The sequence below is a fragment of the Tursiops truncatus genome, chromosome 6, assembly GCF_011762595.2.
Source record: "Tursiops truncatus isolate mTurTru1 chromosome 6, mTurTru1.mat.Y, whole genome shotgun sequence".
NCBI classification, from domain to species: domain Eukaryota; kingdom Metazoa; phylum Chordata; class Mammalia; order Artiodactyla; family Delphinidae; genus Tursiops; species Tursiops truncatus.
In genome coordinates this window covers 66,215,235-66,236,139 of record NC_047039.1, presented here as the reverse complement: position 1 = coordinate 66,236,139, position 20,905 = coordinate 66,215,235, and the positions used below count along the sequence as shown (strand labels likewise).

Sequence of the window (20,905 nt, the reverse complement as noted above, 5' to 3'; positions counted from 1 at the left end):
CCTCCCTCCCACCCCACCCCCATCCCACCCATCTAGGTCATCAGAGAGCACCGAGCTGAGCTCCCTGTGCTATACAGCAGGTTCCCACTAGCTATCTATTGTACACATGGTAGCGTATATATGTCAATCCTAATCTCCCAATTCATCCCACCCTTCCCTTCTCCCACTGTGTCCACATGTCCATTCTCTACATCTGCATTTCTATTCCTGCCCTGCAAATAGGTTCATCTGTACCCTTTTTCTAGATTCCACATGTATGCATTAATATACAATATTTGTTTTTCTCTTTTTGACTTACTTCACTCTGTATGACAGACTCTAGGTCCATCCACATCTCTACAAATGACCTAATTTTATTCTTTTTTATGGCTGAGTAATATTCCTTGTATATATGTACCACATTGTCTTTATCCATTCATCTGTCGATGGACATTTAGGTTGCTTCCATGTTCCGGCTATTGTAAATAGTGCTGCAATGAACATTGTGGTACATGTATCTTTTTGAATTGCAGTTTTCTCAGGATATATGCCTAGTAGTGGGATTGCTGGGTCATATGGTAGTTCTATTTTTTGCCTGTAATGTAAATTTTCAACTTAAGTTGAGGTGGATTAAGGGATATAGAAGCCACCACAGATGAAAATGGTCAAATCCTGAAGTGTATTTTGTATTTTAACAATATTTACATATTAACATGTTTTTTATTTTAGAAATGTATAAAGAATTATAAAAAAGAAAAGAAAATATGGCCCACAGTCTCACTGATAATATAAGTTTATTAATAATCTGGTCTACATATATTTATTAGCAGGCAAACATAAATACATTTTTGACATTTTTATAATCATAAATAATATGTACAAGTAACTAGAAAATTTAAACTGTATAAAAATAAATCCCCAAAAGGTTCTTGGTATCCTTTCAAGAAATTTTTTAGTGCATCTATATATCTTTTTAAAAGATTATACAGGGACTTCCCTGGTGGTCCAGTGGTTAAGAATCTGCCTTCCAATGCAGGGGACGTGGGTTTGATCCCTGGTGGGGGAACTAAGATCCCACATGCTGTGGGGCAACTAAACAACTAAACCCATGCGCTCTAGAGCCCACACACAACAACTATAGAGAAGCCCACAACTAAGAGCCCACACACCGCAATGAAGACCCAGAATAGCCAAAAAAAAAAAAAAAAAAAAGAGAAAAGAAAAAGACTAGGACTTTGCCCTTAAAAAAAAAAAAAAAGATTATACAAAGGGCTTTGTGCTGTACATTGTATTTGGCATTTTGCTTTTTTTGTTTTATGTATGTTGGCACCCTTTCCATACCAGCATATGCAGATTTACCTCATTATTTTTTTTTCAGCTCTATAACATGGATGAACCACATTTATTTTACCAGTCTTATATTGTTTGATACACATTCAGAGTATTTCCAGATTGTTGCACTGTTGCCATGAATATCCAATGAATTCATATATTTTGGCACAGGATAATTTCTGAACAGTAGAATCACTGGGTCAAAGGGTATATGTACTTTAAAAATTGACAGACATTTTCAAATTTCTATTCAAAGATTAGACCAGTTTTCATTCCTGTAACAGCAAGTACAGCATACTAATTTTTCCATACTCTTGTCAGTATTATCAAACTTTTAAAAGATTATTATTTCTACCAATCCAGTGGTGAGCTAAATATTTTTAAGAAAGGGAAATATGTACAGTTTTTTTAATATTCTGTAGGATATGAAAATTTTTGAAAAGGCTAGTATTCTTATCTTTAATTCTTTTTTATGTTTTACATATTAAGAGATGAAATTGGCCTGATCCCATGTCCTGAAGCTAGGTATAATCGGAGTCCCATAGTCCTGGTTGAAAACAAACTTGGCGTGGAGAGCTGGTGTGTCAAGTTCCTTTTACCGTATGTCCACAACAAACTCCTTTTGTACAGAACAAGAAAGCAGTGGCTGAACAAAGATGGTAAGTATGGAGTCTATCCTCTTTCTTTGACTTTTAGAAGCAGCATGAAATATAGTGGGAAGAACCCTCTCTGATGTTGCCATTCCTGGATTCTAGTTCTGGCTTTTTCATTCACTGCCTGGGCAGGCGTTTAACGTTTCTGTCAACTGAGGAGTTTGGACTCATCACTCGTTTTCTAATTTTGCATCCATGATGATTCTGTGGAAGGTGCCTCAAGCAGGGTGCCAGGCCCTCTACTGCAAACAGATTTTTTTTTTTTTAATGTATTGAGGTCATTTGTAAGATATTTGAAGAAAGCATCTCAAGGCTAAAAACAGTTTGAAAATCTGTGAAGTGAACTCTAGTCCCTACAAGCTCTGATTCTCTGGTTTCTAATCCTTTAGTAGGTTATGAGTAATAGAACTCATTTAGTAACAGTCCAAATGAGATAACCAAGGTGTGATGGTGGTAGTTATACTGTGAACCAGGTCAGTGGTTTATGATGGTGCTGTTGTACTTTGACTCCCAAGTAAGCTCTGGCCCACTGTGTTCTGTTCCTATGCTGAAATGAGCAAAAGAAAACCATCCTATTTCTTCATTTTTTCTGCTTCTCCGAGGTAGTTCTTTGCTGCATCAGACAATCCCTATTCATCCCACCTGGTGTCTTTTCCTTGTTTTCCCCCTGTATGTGATGTTAAGCATCCATGTACACAAATTCAGTTTACTTTTTAGGTAAACGTAGGATCTGAGTTCTCACTTTTTTGGAGAGTGCTCATCCAAGACCATATTCTTGACTGTTTCTGTAAAGCTCCTTCCCCTTCCCACATACAGCAGTACCTTCAAAAGTGCTCAGTATATCTGGTAGCTAATTTTGAATAAGAACTTTGTTTCTTAGAGAATTTTAATTATAAGTTCAGTAGCCATTACCGAGGGCCTACTCCTACCTGAAGCTGTTCTAAGTACTGAGGGGGATAAAAAGATGAATAATACCTGTTTCCTTTACTCAGGAAGCTTACAGTTGAGTGAGAAACAATCTCTTCATGGAGAATAGTGTTGCCAAAGGGGACATGCCAATTTCCTTGTGTTCCTCTTGGCATTGTCCTTAATATACTGTCATAATAGGTTAATAGAACTTTCCCCTGTTTAGACCAGTAGAAAAGGTAATCTGATTTGAAGATTTAATGTGAAATAGTTTCTATTTTCTGTTTCACTCAGTCCACTGATATATATATTTCTTAATTATAAGGCTATGTCTAAGTTTATGGCATAACTTAAGTTTGTGGCAGAAACTTAAAGGCATAAGTTTAGGCAGAAACTTAAAGTTAAGGGCATTTATCTGTTGTTAGCCCCCTTTCATTCTCCATTCCATTACCCTATAGTAGTTTTCATCAACATTAAGGTACAAAGTAGCACCATGTGAATCCATCAAGTTATTTTTTTGCCTAACAGAGCTATATTGTGTATGTTCTGGCACACAGAAATGTATAATTGAGCCAATACGTAACTAACTCTGCAGGGGGAGACAAATGATGCTCTTGTAGAGAAGAAACAGTATGAATTTGAAAGTGTCAAAGGCTGTCATTTCAGATCATCAGCTTTTGCCCTTTCATGTATGCTAGCCCAACCTGCCTTCTTCCTGTAGTCTTCCAAGTTCTTCTCTCCATTTCCCTGTTTCTTGTCTTTCTGGGCAGTGCACTGTAGGCTTTGCTAAATCTCCTCATCATATAGTTTTATCTTGATAGACCCAGGAGAACCCAGGCAGAAGATCAAATGGTTAAGCTCACTCACATGAATTGCTGACATCTAAGGTTTGAATTCTGATGCAACTGTGCGTGTATACAGAAGCAACTTGATTTTATCTTAACCTATATCTTCATGGAAGTAGTTTTCAATTTCACTTTTTGGGGGCAGCGACAGTATAGTTCAATGCGGTGTCATATATTACTCAGGTTGTATATTGTATTATTGGTAAAAATATGGAAGTGAGTTTCTGATGTGATAAAAAAAAGATACCTGAAAATGCAGACTGACTAACATAAGAGTGTTCTGCTAACCTTGTGAACTGAAGAACACAGTGGTGAATTTTGCTAAGGAAAGAAAGTTAAAAGTATTAGGAAAAAAGAAGTCATTTCATGAAAATGCTATACTTTTTAAATTGTTTTTTAGAAAATATACATACAAGAGCCAAGTGAAGAAAGCTGGCAGTTTAAGAACAATTTCAGAAATGCCAGTGTCTTTGTGATAGATCATGCCAAAATCCTCGGCATTCCCTTAAGAATGTATTCTGTAACTGCAGGTGACCTTTATTCTGGGCATATATTTTTTTTCTTTTTAACCAAACTGAATTCATGCTCTCATTAGTGTGCTGAATTCCTTAGATGTTTGAAAATCATCTGTATTAGTCAGGGTTCTCCACAGCAACAACCAATAGAGATTTTATGTATATATATACATAAAACGAGATTCATTATGATGAATTGGCTCACATGATTATGGAGGCTGAGAAGTCCCACAATCTGCTTTCTGCAAGCTGGGGACCCAGAGAAGCCAGTGATTTAATTCAGTTTGAGTCTGAAGGATTGAGAAGCAGGGGAGCCAGTGGTTTAAATCCCAGTCTGGAAGCTGGAGAAGATAAGATGAGGTGTCCCAACTCAAGCAGACAGAGGAAGCAAAAAAGGAGTCAATTCTCCTGTTTTCCTCCTTTTGTTCTGTTCAGGTCCTCAACAGATTGATGTTCACCCACATTGGGGAGGGCAGTCTACTGAGTCTTCAGATTCAAATGTTAATCTCATCTGAAAACACCCTCACTAATACACTCAGAAATCATGTTTAGTAATGTTTAATCTGTGCACCCTGTAACCAGTCAAGTTTAACCAAAAGTAACCATCACAGCCTCCCTGTTTATTTACTTAGAGAGAAACTAATATTTTTTAAAAGTGTGCTGCAGTAATAGCCATATTTGGTTTGGGAGAGGGGTGATACTGTAATTCTGATTTATGAAAAATCCATGGCAGAAACAAAAAGCAAGAGAGAAGTCCATAGCAGTGGAGTCCTGACTGAGTAGTGCTCTGTCCCGCACTCTATCTCCAAGTCAGCGCTTCCATCTTTTTGTTGTTGTTGTTCTTCCCTCTTTCTCACAATGCTTGCTCTCAGTCCATCACTGAGCTCTCTCTTATCTCTTCATTTCTTATTTCTCATCTGGATAAATATTATTACCTCATAGTTGGTCTACTCCATTTTCGGCCTCTCTTCTGTAATCCATGTCCGTCATGCCACTAGTCAGTCGTTTCAAACACTTCTTAGAAACACAGTTTGAAAGATGCTTTTCTGAAATATGTATCCTCTTGTCTCATGATGCCTAGAGGGACAAGGTAGAGTCATTATCCTTGGCATGGTATTCAAGGGCCTTCACGATCTGTCCGCAGGCTGTATTACCAGCTTTTTCCTCTCCTTTTTTTTTTTTTTTTTTGCAGTACGCGGGCCTCTCACTGTTGTGGCCTCTCCCATTGCGGAGCACAGGCTCCGGACGCGCAGGCTCAGAGGCCATGGCTCACGGGCGCAGCCGCTCCGCGGCATGTGGGATCTTCCCGGACCGGGGCACGAACCCGTGTCCCCTGCATTGGCAGGCGGCAGGCAGACTCTCAACCACTGCGCCACCAGGGAAGCCCTCCTCTATTTTTATATTTAGCATCAGAGGTTGTAGACTCTCAGCCACCAGGCTGAAGCCAGCCCACACGTTTATTTCATTTTGGCTTGTATAATGTTTTAAAAATTGTTTTTAAAACAACTTTGTTGTTGGTTAAACATTTCAAATCAGGATGAACTTCTAAAATTAGGATGGAAATATGGATTTCTGCCTTCACTTGAAAAATCAGAAGCCTTGGATGCATCCGTTTCTGTGCAGCAGCAATTGGCTGAGGATCATAGCCTCTGCTTTTCTTGACTAGGCAAGCCTATTCCAGTTGACTGCAACCTCCTCATGTCCTTCAGACACTGAGGCAGTGTCATTTGCTACTTACCAGGTTTGCTTTGCCTCTTTTTTGCCATTTATTTGAGCCCTGGAAGCATTTGAGTTTGCAGCTGTTTGATGTACATTCCAGCCACAACAAACACTGTTCCATTCTTGGACTTTGCTGTGTACTACTGCCTTAATTCCATGCCTTTGCTGAGGTCAGGTTCAGGTCTAATGTTGTCATTATTGTTGTGTTTGCCAACACACACACATGTGAAGCCTCTTGACTGCTCCAGGAAGCAACAGTTACTCCTTTGCACTCCTGTGGGAGTCCTTATTCATACTGCATGCATAGTAGAACTTACCAGACTTTACTGTAGTTGATTATTTAAACAACATTTATCCCAGCTAGATTGTGGGTTTGTAAGAAAGAGGGGTTATAGCTTGTCTTTATTTACTCAGCACTTTTATGTGTTCAATAGACATTTGTCAAATAAGTAACAAGAGTTTGGTAAGCAAGAGCTTTTAGCTTAGTCTGGCTATTGATTCAGTGACTGTATTCTGTAATAAACAGGACCTTTCTGATATTTACCACTAGCCTCACCTCAAGCCTCTCTTGTTGTGGTAACCTGAATGTATTTTAGAGGAAGAGATTAATTAATCCAAGTTGACCTTGGATTTATTTTTAGATGCATGAAAACATATCTCTGTTAGAGACAGTTGTCAAACCCAGTGTCCAGTACCAGGTGACTGCTCACCTTGGGCCATTTCTAGAATGCATTGAAGCCAAGAAAGCATATTGGTCTTTCTCTGACTTTTCTGTAACATCCTTAAATGTTCTCTTTGTTACAGCTGAAATTTAGGTACTTTTTTTTCCTGTGTATAATGTGCCCTGATTCATTTTCTCCTTGTGATGTGATGATGAGCTAGTCATATATTGGAGTGTGTGTAACAAAGGAATGGTTATTTGCTGGTATATGTTCTGGTGTTTGGAGAGACATCTGTTTAATTTCAAGAGACTGTAGGGATATCAATAGCTCACATCTTGGTAAAACTGCAAAGAAAAATGGTATATAGTTGATGAGATGGAGAGAGTGAAATAGTCAACTGTTGATTATACATGTTTATCTTTAGATCTTTGGTTCAACACTCACTTGAAGACAGCAAAGTAATTGTAGACAGTGTGCTAGGTTGGAAAGAGCATCTTCTTTGCAAGAAAAACAGAGCTGGATTTAGACTCAATTTATCAGCACACTGAAGTCATTTAGCAGTGATTTTAGGCAAATTACTTAACCTTTTCCTAGTTCCACACCAAAAGAAGAGAATTCTCACAGGTCTCAGAGGGTTGTTATGAGGATCACATGAATTAGTGTATGTAAAGCACCCAGCGCAGAGACGGGCATGTCATTGACTCTCAAGAAACACTAGTTTCCTTTCTCTCATTTATCCAGAGCCAGTGAGGAAGAAGAGCAGAAAAATGTATATAATTCAGTAAGGATTCTTTAATTATGTCCAATATTTATAACCTAGTTACTTCTCCTTCATTGGCCCTTTTCCATTTCTGATATTCTACTTCACCCCCACCTCTTGGATCTGACTGGAATGCTTCTTAAAGGAGGTCCCATCTGAACTTAAGTCCTGAATCAGGAAGAGTTAGCAGTTTATCAAAGAGGAAGGGGGAAGGGCATGTGACTGTATGTGTTACTAGGCATTACTGGTGGTTGGCCAAGGCTGTTGATAAGTTTTAAGTGTGTTTAGAGAACAGGGGGGGTTTGAGAAGGATCCCTCCACTCAGCAGTCGCTGCTCAGCCAGCTCAAGAGATTCTTTTCCTCCCTCTGGTGGCATCCAATCCCAGTATCATTTGTAACTGGGCTAGGAGATACAGGCTTTGTAACAGGAGTTATCACTGCGTGCTTGCTGTGTGTCAGGTATTGTCCTAACAATTCACGGGTATGAATCATTTAATACACCCATGAGGTAGTACTATTATTAGCTCAGTTTTACGTATGAGGCGGACACTAAGGCACAGAAAGATTGATGTGCCTCGGAACTTCCCAGTCAGTAGTAGAGCTGGGCTCTGACCCAACAGCTGCTGTTGCCTTGCTAGGGGGAGACCCTCCAGTAAAAGAAGTGCTCTTCACACATCCACAAAGTGAAAAGTGGGGACTTCGGTATTTTCTGTGTTAGTTTTTGCCTTGTGCTGCTATACACAAGTATCTTGTGGAGGATGAACTCCTCTGCATTTATGGGTGGGGAAGGAGAGTTGCATTAGAAGTACAAACAAATAGCAACTATGATTGGTCAAATACACATTTTTTTTAATGCAGAAAGGGAGAGTCCAAGAAACTAAATACCAGTTTATCTCATTATCTGGGAAGTGTAATGGATTTTGAAAAATTGTGGACTTAAAAAAAAAATTCCAGAGGCCTTCCCATCATGCACAAACATTTTCATACAGCCACTTAATAACCAAGTGGTTTTTTGTTATTGTTCATTACACAAGTTTAGAAATTTAGACAGCTTTGCAATAAGAACAACTGCCTCATTTTTTCTGACTTCTTTGATTAATTGATGTTGAGAATATTCATTTCTTGATAAGTAGTAATGGTGTTTAGTTGAACAAGTATTTATTTAGTCAAACTGTGTGTCAAACAGCTATGGAGAAATGGGATGAATCTCATTGCTTACAACACTGAGGTTGATGTTATGATCCCCATTTCATAGATAAGGAAACTGAAGTTCAAAGACATTAAGTTATGTAGGCAGTAAGTGGAGAAGTTGAGATTTGAACCCAGGCAGAATGGCTTTAAGGCCTGTGCTCTTACCACTTCTCTGTGATGTGGGCAGACTTGGAATTTCTTTTGGGCAGAGGCCATATTTTTTTCATCTTTGATGAATGAATGGCTAATTTGAAGGTGTATTAGAGAGGACCTGCATCCAAAATATATACAGTCTCATCAAGAGGATAATATTTATATAAGTTCAGTAACAAAGTAAGATATACACAGAACATAGAGATGAAAGATTGCTTTCAACCATGTAGGTCAGGAAGGCCTTTATAGAGAAAGATGCTTTTTTTTTTTTCTTTTAAATTCAGGGATAGGAGGACATTTCTGGCAGAGAGAATAGGAAGCAGGTAAATCTGAGTTATAGCCAGAGAAGAAAAGGTAGGCAGATGGGCAGTATGTTTAGGGAATGGGGGATGTTTGGTTCAGGTGGAATGTAGCACCTGAAGGGAAAGTAATGGAAAGCCAGGCTGACAAGGACATTGGGACCAGATTCTGTTTTCCAGGTACATTTCTCCAGCACCCTCAGCACCCTCAGGGTACGCTCAGCTTTAGTCACGCTCAGAGCATACTGTGTGTGAAGTTCCCTGCCTCTCTACCTTTCCTCATAGTTTTTTCCACAGTCTGTAGTGCCCTTTACTGTCTTACTCATTTATAGTCTTCCCTGGGTACTCCAGTAAGAATTAATTGCAGCTGCTTTGGTGGTCCCCAAAATGTGGTATATGTTTCTACTTCACAATTATTTTAGTTTGCCTTATAATTGTTTACATATTCTCTCCAACTAAAGGTTAATCTTTTAGAAGGCAAGATCAGATCTTGCATTTCTCATAATATCCATTCTCTCAGTCCTGTGGGCCCAGTTTAATCTCTGCACATAGTCAGTACTTGGTATATTTTGGAATTAAAGGAATAATGGTATAGAAAATTGTATTTAATTTCCCTGGTAAATGTTAAATTAGTGCCCAAAACTACTAAAAGTAAAAGAAGGAAGAGGTTTATTAGATTGTTCCTTATAGACATATTGACATTATATAATATATACATTGATATTATATAGTATGTTTGTAATCTAGACATTTCATGATGCTTGTAATGAGGACGATAAAGTTAAAAAATAAATGTGTGCTAATCCTACCTTTTGTTGCTCATTTATCAAATGTTATAATATATTCAGTAGTAATGAAATCATAGGCTCACAATAAATGTTAATCTCTTATTGAGATGGTTGAGAATTGAATAATTGATTTTCATGTTCACTAAAATATTTTAAGATGACTATAGGGATGCACTTATGTGTATTTACTCTTAGATTTTTAAAAGTTTATCTTTTACTTAAACAGAGAGTGTCCCAATTATTTATTGTTGACAGACATTTCAACTGCAGTATAACTGAGTTATTAAAAGCAGTCAGACGCTGTCATTGCACATACTAATTGGGTGACTCTGGGCAAATTCCTTGAACTCTCTAGATGTCCATTTCCAAATATCTTGGATTATGATTGTGAGAATTCAATGAAATAATGTAAATAAAATAATAATGTGCCTGATACATAATAATGCCAAATAATTATAACAGTTTTTATTATTTTATTTACTTAGCATTTAATATGAGCTTGGTAGAGGTTACTGTAATTTAGTTTTATGCCCTAGGCTGATCATCTTAATCCTAAAATTCTTTTTTTCAGTTTTAATAAAATGAAGACGATATATCTAAATATTACTGACTGTTTTATTAAATATAGGCTTATGGAGCTTATTCAAGACCATGATAGATACATAGCTAATGAATATGAATAGACTATACAATGAAAATAGAAAATAGTAAACAAAATCAAAAAATGTTTGTATTAATAATTGTAATTAAAGATGTAAATTAAAACAGAAACAAAGTACAATTTTTTTATCTGCCACATTCATTTTCAAAAATATACTTACATAGGTCAAAGTTACAGGGACATAAGTACACTCACGTTACTCTTGGCGATGTAAATAGATACAGTCCATTAGGAGAACAATTTGGAAGTGCTTAGTGGGAGCCATACTGATATTTGTATTGTTTGACATAGTAGTTCTACTCCTGGAAAAATACCCAAAGAAAATAATCTATGAGACAAAAAGTATGCTTAAAAATGTTTGTAGTAGTATTATCCATAACAGTAAAAACAAAACAGGAAACAGCCTAAAGAAGAAGATAAATGATAATATATTAAACTGAAGGATTGTTATGCAGTTGTTAAAAATGCATACTGTAGGGCTTCCCTGGTGGCGCAGTGGTTGAGAGTCCACCTGCAGATGCAGGGGAAGCGGGTGCGTGCCCCGGTCTGGGAGGATCCCACATGCCGTGGAGCGGCTGGGCCTGTGAGCCATGGCCTCTGGGCCTGCGCATCCGGAGCCTGTGTTCCGCAACGGGAGAGGCCACAGCAGTGAGAGGCCCATGTACCGTAAAAAAAAAAAATGCATACTGTAGCAATATAGGAGAATGCATATGTAATAATGTTGAGTGAAAAACATAGAACAAAATTGTGCATTTATCATTGCTGTAACTGTAAAAATGTGTGTAAGAAATAATCTTTGCAGGGGAATGTAAATGAATTGTTAACTAAGTTGGATTATATGTGATTTTCTTTTTGAAAATTTGCACGTAGTCAATTCTTGAAATATTTGTGAAATTAAATGAGTAGTGGTAGAGAAATTGTGTTTTTTTGTGCCAAAAACCGCTAAAAGAATGAATAGGTTAGTTTGATTATTCTTTATAGACGTATTGTAAAGTGGTTTCAGTGTCAACTTTTAAAAAGTTATACTTACTATAAGTAGAAGAAAATCTTCATGTCTTTGTATCTGAGGATAATCTTTGTGTCTCTGACAGCTTAGAACAAAGTTATCGTTAAAATTACTATGACATGAGATATAAGTATAATGTGATATATATATATAAAATAAAGAGGACCTTAAAAGAAAGAGAAGCCACACCTTCAAGGGTAGGACTGTTTGTTTTTAATATGACTTCTCTTTATTTTAGAATTGATAGATGTCACATGCACCCTGCTACTTCTAAACCCAGACTTTACCACTGCGTGGAACGTGAGGTACGTCATTCTCATCAGTGATAAAATGAAATTGCCCAAATTTCTGAAGACATATAAGCCACATGAATTGTTAGCTTTTTGAAAAGTGAAATATAAATCACATATTCATGGCATCTTAAACTTATTTCTTCTTTATAATATCTCCATGACAATTCTGATATACACTTTGCCCCTTTTTGCATGTTTATGTTTGTTCTCCCTAAACTTCTTGCCTGAAATATAAATTTTCATGTTGAATTACAGTATACCATTTGATACATGCTTTTATCTTCCTTTTTTAGGGGGGTAGAAGGAATCAGCATAATTGGTTGTATTGTAAAGTATTGGTTAGTATATTTGAGAAGCATTGCAGTGCAGTAGAAAGTGTAAAAGTGAGCATTCAAGGTCACAGACTGTTAGTTTAGTCACCTTGTGACCTCTGTGGGCAAATCATTTGAAGTCTCTGGCACTCAGTATTTTGGAGAAGGACCACATCTTATTAGTATCTTAAGTTCTTTAATTCTGATTGTTGTCGCCTTAAACACAGAATACTTTATAGAAATATTAAAAGTCAGGCCAGGTTCATTTCTTAAAATTTTCATTTAAACAGTATGTATGGTTTTTAAAAATTGGTGGTTCTTTAGACTAACACAAATTTTCCTGGAGGAAAGCAGGATACAAATTGTAGATAAATAAAAGTGAAGTCCTGTTGAACATTGTGAATTCATTTGAAATTTCCTATAGGAAAGAGCCATAAATTATAGCTCTTTATCTTTAAAGATGACTTAAAGAATACTTCAATTTTCTGTGAATTTTAATTCCACGTTAGTGTTTTATAATACCCACTGAATTTTAAATTTGTAGCTAGTTTTATTAAATTTAGGTAACCTCTATTATTTGTTTTAAATTGTCTTTTGACTGATAATGATCAGATATTTAGAGTAAAGAGTGAGAAAGGATAGAATGAGATAGAAGGCTTTAAAAATTTACAAATTTTAGAATTCTGATTTTCTTTCATGGAAATCTCCACAGTGGTTAGGGAGTAGACTAATGTTTATGAGTGGCTACTCTATTCCAGGGACCATACTACAACTTTATATGTTATCTCATTTAACCCAAACAATATTTGACAACATTTGTTCATTCATTCATCAAATATTTATTGATCAACTGTATACTCTATGCTAGGTCCTAGGCACTGGGAATAGAACCATGAGCAAAACAAACAAAAATCTCTGTCCTTGTGGAACTTTTATTCTAGTAGAGGAAGAAAAGCAATAAGGACATTAATAAGTGAAATATATGGTAGATCAAGTGTTGCTTAATCCTATGGAGAAAAAGTGGGAAAGGAAGGTAGGGAAGACCAGTAAGAGAATGGAAGGAATGGTATTGCAGTTTTAATAGGCTACATTTGAGCAAAGACTGCCATGAAGCCAGGGATCAATCAGTTTTGGGCTAAGAACATTCCACGTAGAGAGAACAGCAAGTGGAAAAGCCCTCAGTCATGACTGAAGTGTTCCTGGTTATTCTGGAACAGCAAGGAAGCCAGGGTAGCTGGAGTAGCATGAATGAGGGAGAGAGTAACAGGAGATGAGGCCAGAGAGTGATGGGCCAGATCTCACTGGGCTTTGTAGATCTTCATAAGCTGCTGTCAATAAGACAGCAATAAGAAATTTTGACTTTTACTTGGGGTGAGATAGAAAGTCATTGAAGGTTTTCAAGGTTAGGAGGGACAATATCTTATGTTTTAAAACTCTGGTTCCTGTGTGGAAAGTAGACTGTAGGAGTGCAGGGAGCGGTTAGGAAGTTAAGAAGTGGTTGCAGTAGTTTAGGTGAGTGATGATGGTGACTGAGGTAGATAAAGCTCAGCACTAGAAGTGGTGTGAAGCAGGTAAGATTCTCACTGTATTTTATAAACTATGTAAGCTTTGACTGTATTTAATAAACTGATTTTAAAGACACAGATGATAAATTGGATGTGAGAGAATGAAGGTCAAGATTGACTCTGGTTTTTGGCCTGAGCAACTGAAAAGTTGGAGTTGCTATTTACTGAAATGGGGATGTCTGGAAGAGGAGCAGATTTAAGTGCGTGAGGGGGCAGGTGGTTGGAAGTCAAGAGTTCAGTTTGGGACATGTTAGGTTTGTGTCCAAGCAGTTGTGTATGAATCTAAAGTTCAGGCGAGAGTTCTAGGCCAGATATAATTTGGGAATCACTGGAAAATGTATGGTATTTAAAGCCATGAGATTGTTTGAGATATCCGAAGTAGTGGGTATAGATATTAGAAGAGAACCAGTCCAAAGACTAAGCACTGGGACACTACAGGTTTCTAGAGCTGCACAGTTCAGTATAGTAGCCACTAGCCACAAGTGGCTATTGAGCCCTTGAGATATGACTAGTCTCCATTGAGATGTGCTGTAAGTGTAAACTACACATCAGATTTTGAAGACTGGGTACCCCAAAAGTAAAATATCTTTCTTATTAGTAATTTTTATATTGATTACATGTTGAAATTATATTTGGGGTATATTAATTAAATACAATATATTACTTTGTACTTGTTTTTAATGTAGCTGTTAGAAAATTTTTAATTACATATATGGCTCACATGTATGACTCACATTATATTTCTATTGGACAGTGCTGTTCTAGAGTTTGCGAGATGAGGAAGAATCAACAAAGGAGACTTTTAGGAAGGTACTATAAACTTAAAACTGAGCGCTTTCTTAAGGGTAGAGACCATGTCTTTTTTTTTTTTTTTCCTTGTTTCCCTAGCCTCTAACACTTTAGTGCCTGGTATACAATAGATACTCAGTTTGCAGACTGGGCACTGAAAATAATTAAATTCAGTGAAAAAGAAATGAGTGTAATAGAGAAGTGGGAGTACCATTTTTATTTATGTTCACAGATTCCTCATCATTACAGAGGAATTTAAAATCCTGCCACAAAAAAAGATTCTTACTAGCATAATGTGTATACGCAAACACATATAATTCATTGTATATTCTATATGGCAGTTTAGTGGTGAAGAGAGAACCTAGTTCTTAAGATATATGAATCTTAGTCCTGTTTCATCAATTAACTAGCAGTTACCTTGGACAAGACCTTTAACTTCTCAGGAGTTTTAGTTTCCATAGCTGTGAAATAAAAGATCTGAATTAGGTCTTCCCTGGTGGCGCAGTGGTTGAAGTCCGCCTGCCGATGTAGGGGACACGGGTTCGTGCCCTGGTCTGGGAAGATCCCACATGCCGCGGAGCGGCTGGGCCCGTGAGCCATAGCCGCTGAGCTTGTGCGTCCGGGGCCTGTGCTCCGCAACGGGAGAGGCCACAACAGTGAGAGGCCCATGTACCGCCAAAAAAAAAAAAAAAATCTGAATTAGGTGATTTTTTTTTTTTAATGATTCTGTTGAAACTGTGTTTTGATTGTGTGTGGTTTGGTCCTATGAAGGGAAATTGCTCCATAAATCTGACTTCAGTGATGTTAATAGTTAATCTTGAAGCTATTCTAGTAAGATGATTTAGTAAGTTTTGTGCTAGATGAGTAGAAAGGAAATCTTGATTTTTAAGAAACCCATTGTAGATATGTGTTCTAGTAAATTTTAATTTGTATTGGTAAGATTGACATATAAAGACAGAGTCATGAGTCCATTTTGAGCAAAAAACAAACAACTTTGGAAATAAACTGATATAATGCTGTAAGTTCTCACAAATCAAATACTCAACATTTTATGTTTAATTGTTGGTACATTTCTTCTGCAGTAACTTTGGGAATCGTTGAATGATTTTTGGCTGAATTTATAAACTGCTAAAAGATGTTGTAACATATCAGTAGTTCACTTTATAGGTGTCGCAGTCTTAGGAAGAAAAACAAGGGCAAGAATAAGTTTTTGAGCTGATCTGTGATTAAAGTATGTGATGCATATAGTTTAAAAACCCGGCTGATTCTAGAAAAAAAATGACTGGTACTTTTTTTTTTTTTTTTGCTTTGAATTTGTTTTGAAAATTGGTGAATTAATTGATGAAAGAGGTTGACTTCATAATAATGTCCTATTTTTCCCTCAGTCTGTGAACATAGAGTAAGCAAAACATCTTTGAGCAGCTAGAAGAGCTGACACCAAGCTCCAATGATTCATATTCTTTACTCAAAGTAAAGATTGATTTAAATTTAATTGGTAACTTTACTTTATGCAGATTTGATGTTTGGTTCAGACACTTTGAGCTTGGAGACCTTGAGCAGGTTACTGAATCTCTCCCAGCTTTTGTTTCCTCATCTGTAAAACTGAGGTAACATTGGGTTGTACCATATAAAATTGTTCTTTTTGTAAATCAGAAATGATTAAATCCAAACTTTCAGATCCTGGTTTCTAACACCATTCTCTAATAAAAGGAGCTGGGCTTTTTGGAGAAATGGCTGATTCTAGGACCAAGCCGGGAAATACACCAAATGAGCCTGGAACATCTTTGAGAGACAGAAAGTAAGGAAGTGCTTCCATTGGCCAAAGCTGGAACAGTTTGAACAATAAAATAACATAGTATTGGATTATACCCCAAAGTAGAAAATGGATATCCATAAGTCCATACTGATAAAAGAAATGCTCAAATAAACAAACAAATAAGAGATAATAGACAACTCTCCCATACAGAAAAATTCCAAATAATTTATCTAGGTAACTCCCCTCAAAGAGATGGAGCATATATCTTCACTCCTTAAAGTGTAACCTTTTCCCAAAACGAACAGTGGAGGAATCTAGCGTATACTGCCTAAGCGAGGTATTCAAGGTCAACATAAACAGTGACAAGTCATGCTGATATTATGTACCCATGATATATGATGAAAATGGCACTTTACCTCTGTGGTCCCCTCAAAACCCATAACCCTAGTCTAACCATGAGAAAAATATCATACAAAATACCCAATAAGTACTCTCACAACTGTCAAGGCCATCAAAAACAAGGTATATCTAAGGGACCGAGAGGAGCCTACAGAGATATAACAACCAAATATAATGTGATATCCTGGTGGGACCCTGATATACAAAAAGGATGTTTGGTAAAAATGAAGTGATTCTGAATAAAGTATGGACTTCCAATACTAATCTATCAATGCTTCATCAGTTGTGACAAATGTACCGTAATAATATAAGATGTTAATAATAAGAGAAACTGGGTACAGGCCATACAGAAATTCTCTGTACTATTCTTAAGAACTTTTCTGTAAATTTAAAAGAATTCTAAAATAAAAGGTTTATTTTAAAACAACAACAAAACATTGAATATTGGCAGTTTCATATTATTTAACATAATACAGGATCTTTGTGAGAATTGAAGTAGAAAATATATGTAATTCACTTAACACACTGCCTGGTTCAGAAGAAGTGTTCAATAAATGGTAGTTTTTATGAGGATGACTTTTATTATTATCATTATTGTTATTTCACACAAAATAACTGAAGATTAAGGGGTGAAAAAACGGTGGCATATGTTTATTCAGTATTTACTATATGCCAGGTACTGAGGCTAACCAGTTGAAATTTAGCCATGGACATGATACACATGGCCCCTGGTCTCCTACAAATTTTGGATAGAGTGACAGCAGAGAGAAGCCATAGTTTGAGATGGTAGAGAAGACATAAAAACTTTATAAAATAAGATAAACTTTGCAGAAATATAAAAGCACAGGAACTCATATAGAGAAAGAAAACATAATACTTAACCTTAGTAGTAGTACTAAGTACTATGTAGTAGTGGCCTGGAGGCTCCTGTGGGTGTGTTTTAACCAACACTAGCTGATTTTCATAGTGATGAACTACAGTCTTCAAGGGAAAGTAATGAGGTTTTTCATATTCTGTTTAATTAGTAAGTGAAATGTGTAGCAAAAATTTTAAAGGAGTAACTTTTATTGTTTGAAAAATCTGCTATGTGAGAAACCTCATTCCTTTTTATCATTCTACTTTTTATTATTTCTTAAAACTTCTTTAGTCTCCTCCCTTCACCCACATTTAAAAAAAAGTCAGCCCTCACATAATTTAATCCCATAACAAGGTTGCATGTGTAGCATAGCACTGTTTCTTACCACCCTGCTCTCTATCCCAAATGACACAGCTGCCTTGTCCTTTCCTAATTAGTTTTTTCCATATTTATTTGATGACCCTCACTTAATGCCTTCTTCATCTGTTAGCAATGGACCACCTAAGGCTTTTAGGATGAATATAGAAGCCCAGCTTATTCAGTATGCCAGAAAATAAAGTCACCTCAAATTTAAGACAATACTCCATTTCCTCAATAACAGTCCAAAAAAAAAAGATTTTTTTAGGCTAATATCAATTTGTAAACTTTAAGGTAAGTACATGAAATAAGCAAATTTCTTCTTAGGATATTTAATTTTTCAATATAGTTACACACCTTTAAAATAACATGTTACCTGAAATATTTTAATTTATAAATTCTTCATTTTGCTCTCACATTTCATTAGACAGTTCAAACTTCTCACATGGCTTATTGACATCAGTGACTTTTTGTCATCACGAGAACTATTTTTTGAGTTATCTAGCACAGTTTTCCAGAGCACATCGTGTTTACTTACATTTTAGTTGTTTCAGATACAGCACTTTCCAAATCCATGTGTGACTGGAAGTTTTATCTCAGACGAGATTCCTACTTGAATATATTAAAGCAGGTGGTTTTTTGTTGGATCTCTAGGTTATATGATAGCCATACCTTAACCAGTTACCATATTTCTTTTTCAAGTGATCTTTTGAAAATTTGCTTTATAATGATCCAATGCCTGCAATGTTCAGTCCTTTCCTAGGAATGTTTATTAAATTGATAGTAAAATTTTGCTACCTTTTTTAATGATTCTATCAGACGATCTTTTTAAGCATCCATATATACCTTTGATTGAGGTTGTTTCAGACTAAGATATCTTCACAAATATGACTTTGTTGTTCAAAATAAAGAGATTAAGAGATGGCCCTTATTTAAGAAACTTTGTCAAGATTCAGTTGTAAGGTAACTTCCTCTTTTCTGAAGAATTTTAATTCCCCTTATATACAGACATATATGGGAATATAGGTAGGCAGTTTTAAATAAGGAGAGGTTTTAAATTTAGTAAATGAAAATTTGGCTTAATACAATAAGTTCTCTACAGTAGTGGTTTTTAAACTCTAGTGTGCCCTGGAGGGCTTGTTAAAACACATTGCTTTGCCCCACTGGAGTTTTTGATTCAGTGGGTCTGGGGTGAGACTTAAGAATCTATATTTCTCACAAGTTCCAAATGATGATGATGTTGCAGTTAGGGACCCTACTCTGAGAAACAAGCGCTCTACAAAGTAGTTTAAATTACATAGAGCAATATTTTGCCTTCTTTTACACTACAGGTATCCTGACTTATTGTATGAACAAAACGTTACTGATTTCAGAAGAGAAGGGATCTAGAACTGCAGAAATAACTGGCTGTTGCATTAAAATATTCTTTTAATGACATAGATTTCCTGCACATTGAAAGAAAATAGTCAATAAATCATTTTTTAAAGCAGTCATAAACCTTGGTATCACTTCAGATTATTTTACAGAGTGAAGTTACTGGTCTGAAATAAAATTGATTGTAAAATGCAAGTATTTATTATCACTATATAGTATTTTCATTAAAAAGGAATTTATTTTCCTTATCAAATAAAATTTTAGAAATAGTACATTGCTGTTGGAAAGAAAATGTATTGTGGTATTTAGGAACTAAATCCATCTAAGTAGTTGAGACATATGAGCTGGGCTCTGGTTTTGTTGAGATTAACATCTCTAAAGTAAATGAATGGTCAGCCCTACCACAGGAAAGACATTTTAAAGTTAATAAAAACTAGCAAGTGACCTAATTTTATTACAAAACAGTAGATAAATTGAAAAATAGGAGTGTAATCAGTAATATCAGAGCTTATTATTAAAAACTTACCTGAGAAAATCTAAACTTAAATTAGAGTAACCTGAGAAATAGGTGGAACTCTTGCGTGACATAGTTTATAATTGCACTGAAGCTTTGAACAGTTTTAAAACAACAACAAAAAGCTCATATTCCTTTTACTTCTGTTTATATTTCAAAAAGGAATGGTCTAGTGTATCAAGAGCCATCCAAGTATTTCACCTGGTAATATGTCTTTTGGAAACTTATCCTAAGTAGTAGTACAAACAAAAGAACTTATAAGCACAAAGATTTTTGTTTCAGAATTCTTTTAAAATAGCAAAAACTTGGAAGCAACCTAAAATGTCTAATTACAGGGGGAAAGGTCATTAAATTACAGGATAGCTACTGAATGAAAACTATTTGACCATTTAAAATGTTCATTTTAAAGATTATATAGAACTGTGGGGTAATTCTTAAGATATAAGAGCAGAATATAAAATTATATTTTAAAATACATATGCATATGAGGAAAGGTAGAAGGGAAAATCCAAAAAAAAAATAATAATTTTGTTAGGGTAGTTACTGAATGAACGATTTTTTTCCTACATCTCAGTCCAGTGTGTTGCTGTATGTGTGTTTTTTGGTAACAAACTAGACCATATCAAGTCCTACTTAGGAAGCTACAATTCTTGACTTGTATTGGATTTGCCCTACAGATACTGAAGTCAGGCCTTGTAAGTTTTGGAAATGATACAAGCCAGAAAACCCCTTTGCCTTCTACCAAATAGATAACTAAAGTTCCACTGTTGATTTAAGAGCTTCTGTTTTTTAATTTGTTATTTCAAGATTATGAGAATACATTCTTGATTACTGTGTGACATTTATGAGAGTTTTATGTTTTCTTTTTTTTATTCTTGGAAATTTGCTTCACAATGAGGTTATATTAATAGTCATGCAGTATGTTTCTGTAGAAAGGCAAAGTAATGGTTCTTTTTATTTTTCTTTTACAGAAAAGAGCTGATCCTCTCTGGCACTTTAAATCCAATTAAGGACTTACATCTGGGAAAACTGGCCTTAACTAAGTTTCCAAAGAGTCCAGAAACATGGATTCACAGGTTTGGTTAATTTACACCATAGGATTCTTACTTAGAATTTAGAATGGCTGGAGAAAAAAAAAACAAACACAGAATGTGAAGCAGGTCACACAGTGATTCAGAGTATGAATTCTAAAGTCAAATTATATCTACATTTAAGTCTAGAT

The 20,905-nt window shown here is 35.9% G+C and overlaps 1 protein-coding gene across 6 annotated transcripts in view; it reads left to right on the top strand.

Annotated features, from left to right (window-relative positions):
- PTAR1 (protein prenyltransferase alpha subunit repeat containing 1) overlaps positions 1–20,905 on the top strand; it is a 48,136-nt gene that overhangs the window by 8,227 nt on the left and 19,004 nt on the right. For 2 of the 6 annotated variants that reach the window (XM_019934722.3, XM_073806204.1), the window contains exons 2-4: positions 1,801–1,970; positions 11,708–11,774; positions 20,655–20,759. In XM_019934722.3, coding sequence (XP_019790281.1) covers positions 1,801–1,970; positions 11,708–11,774; positions 20,655–20,759 — 342 coding nt within the window. Of the gene's footprint in view, positions 1–1,800; positions 1,971–11,707; positions 11,775–14,392; positions 14,449–16,137; positions 16,226–20,654; positions 20,760–20,905 lie in introns of those variants that run through there. The other 4 variants (XM_019934724.3, XM_033858155.2, XM_073806203.1 and 1 more) reach the window with 4 other exon arrangements.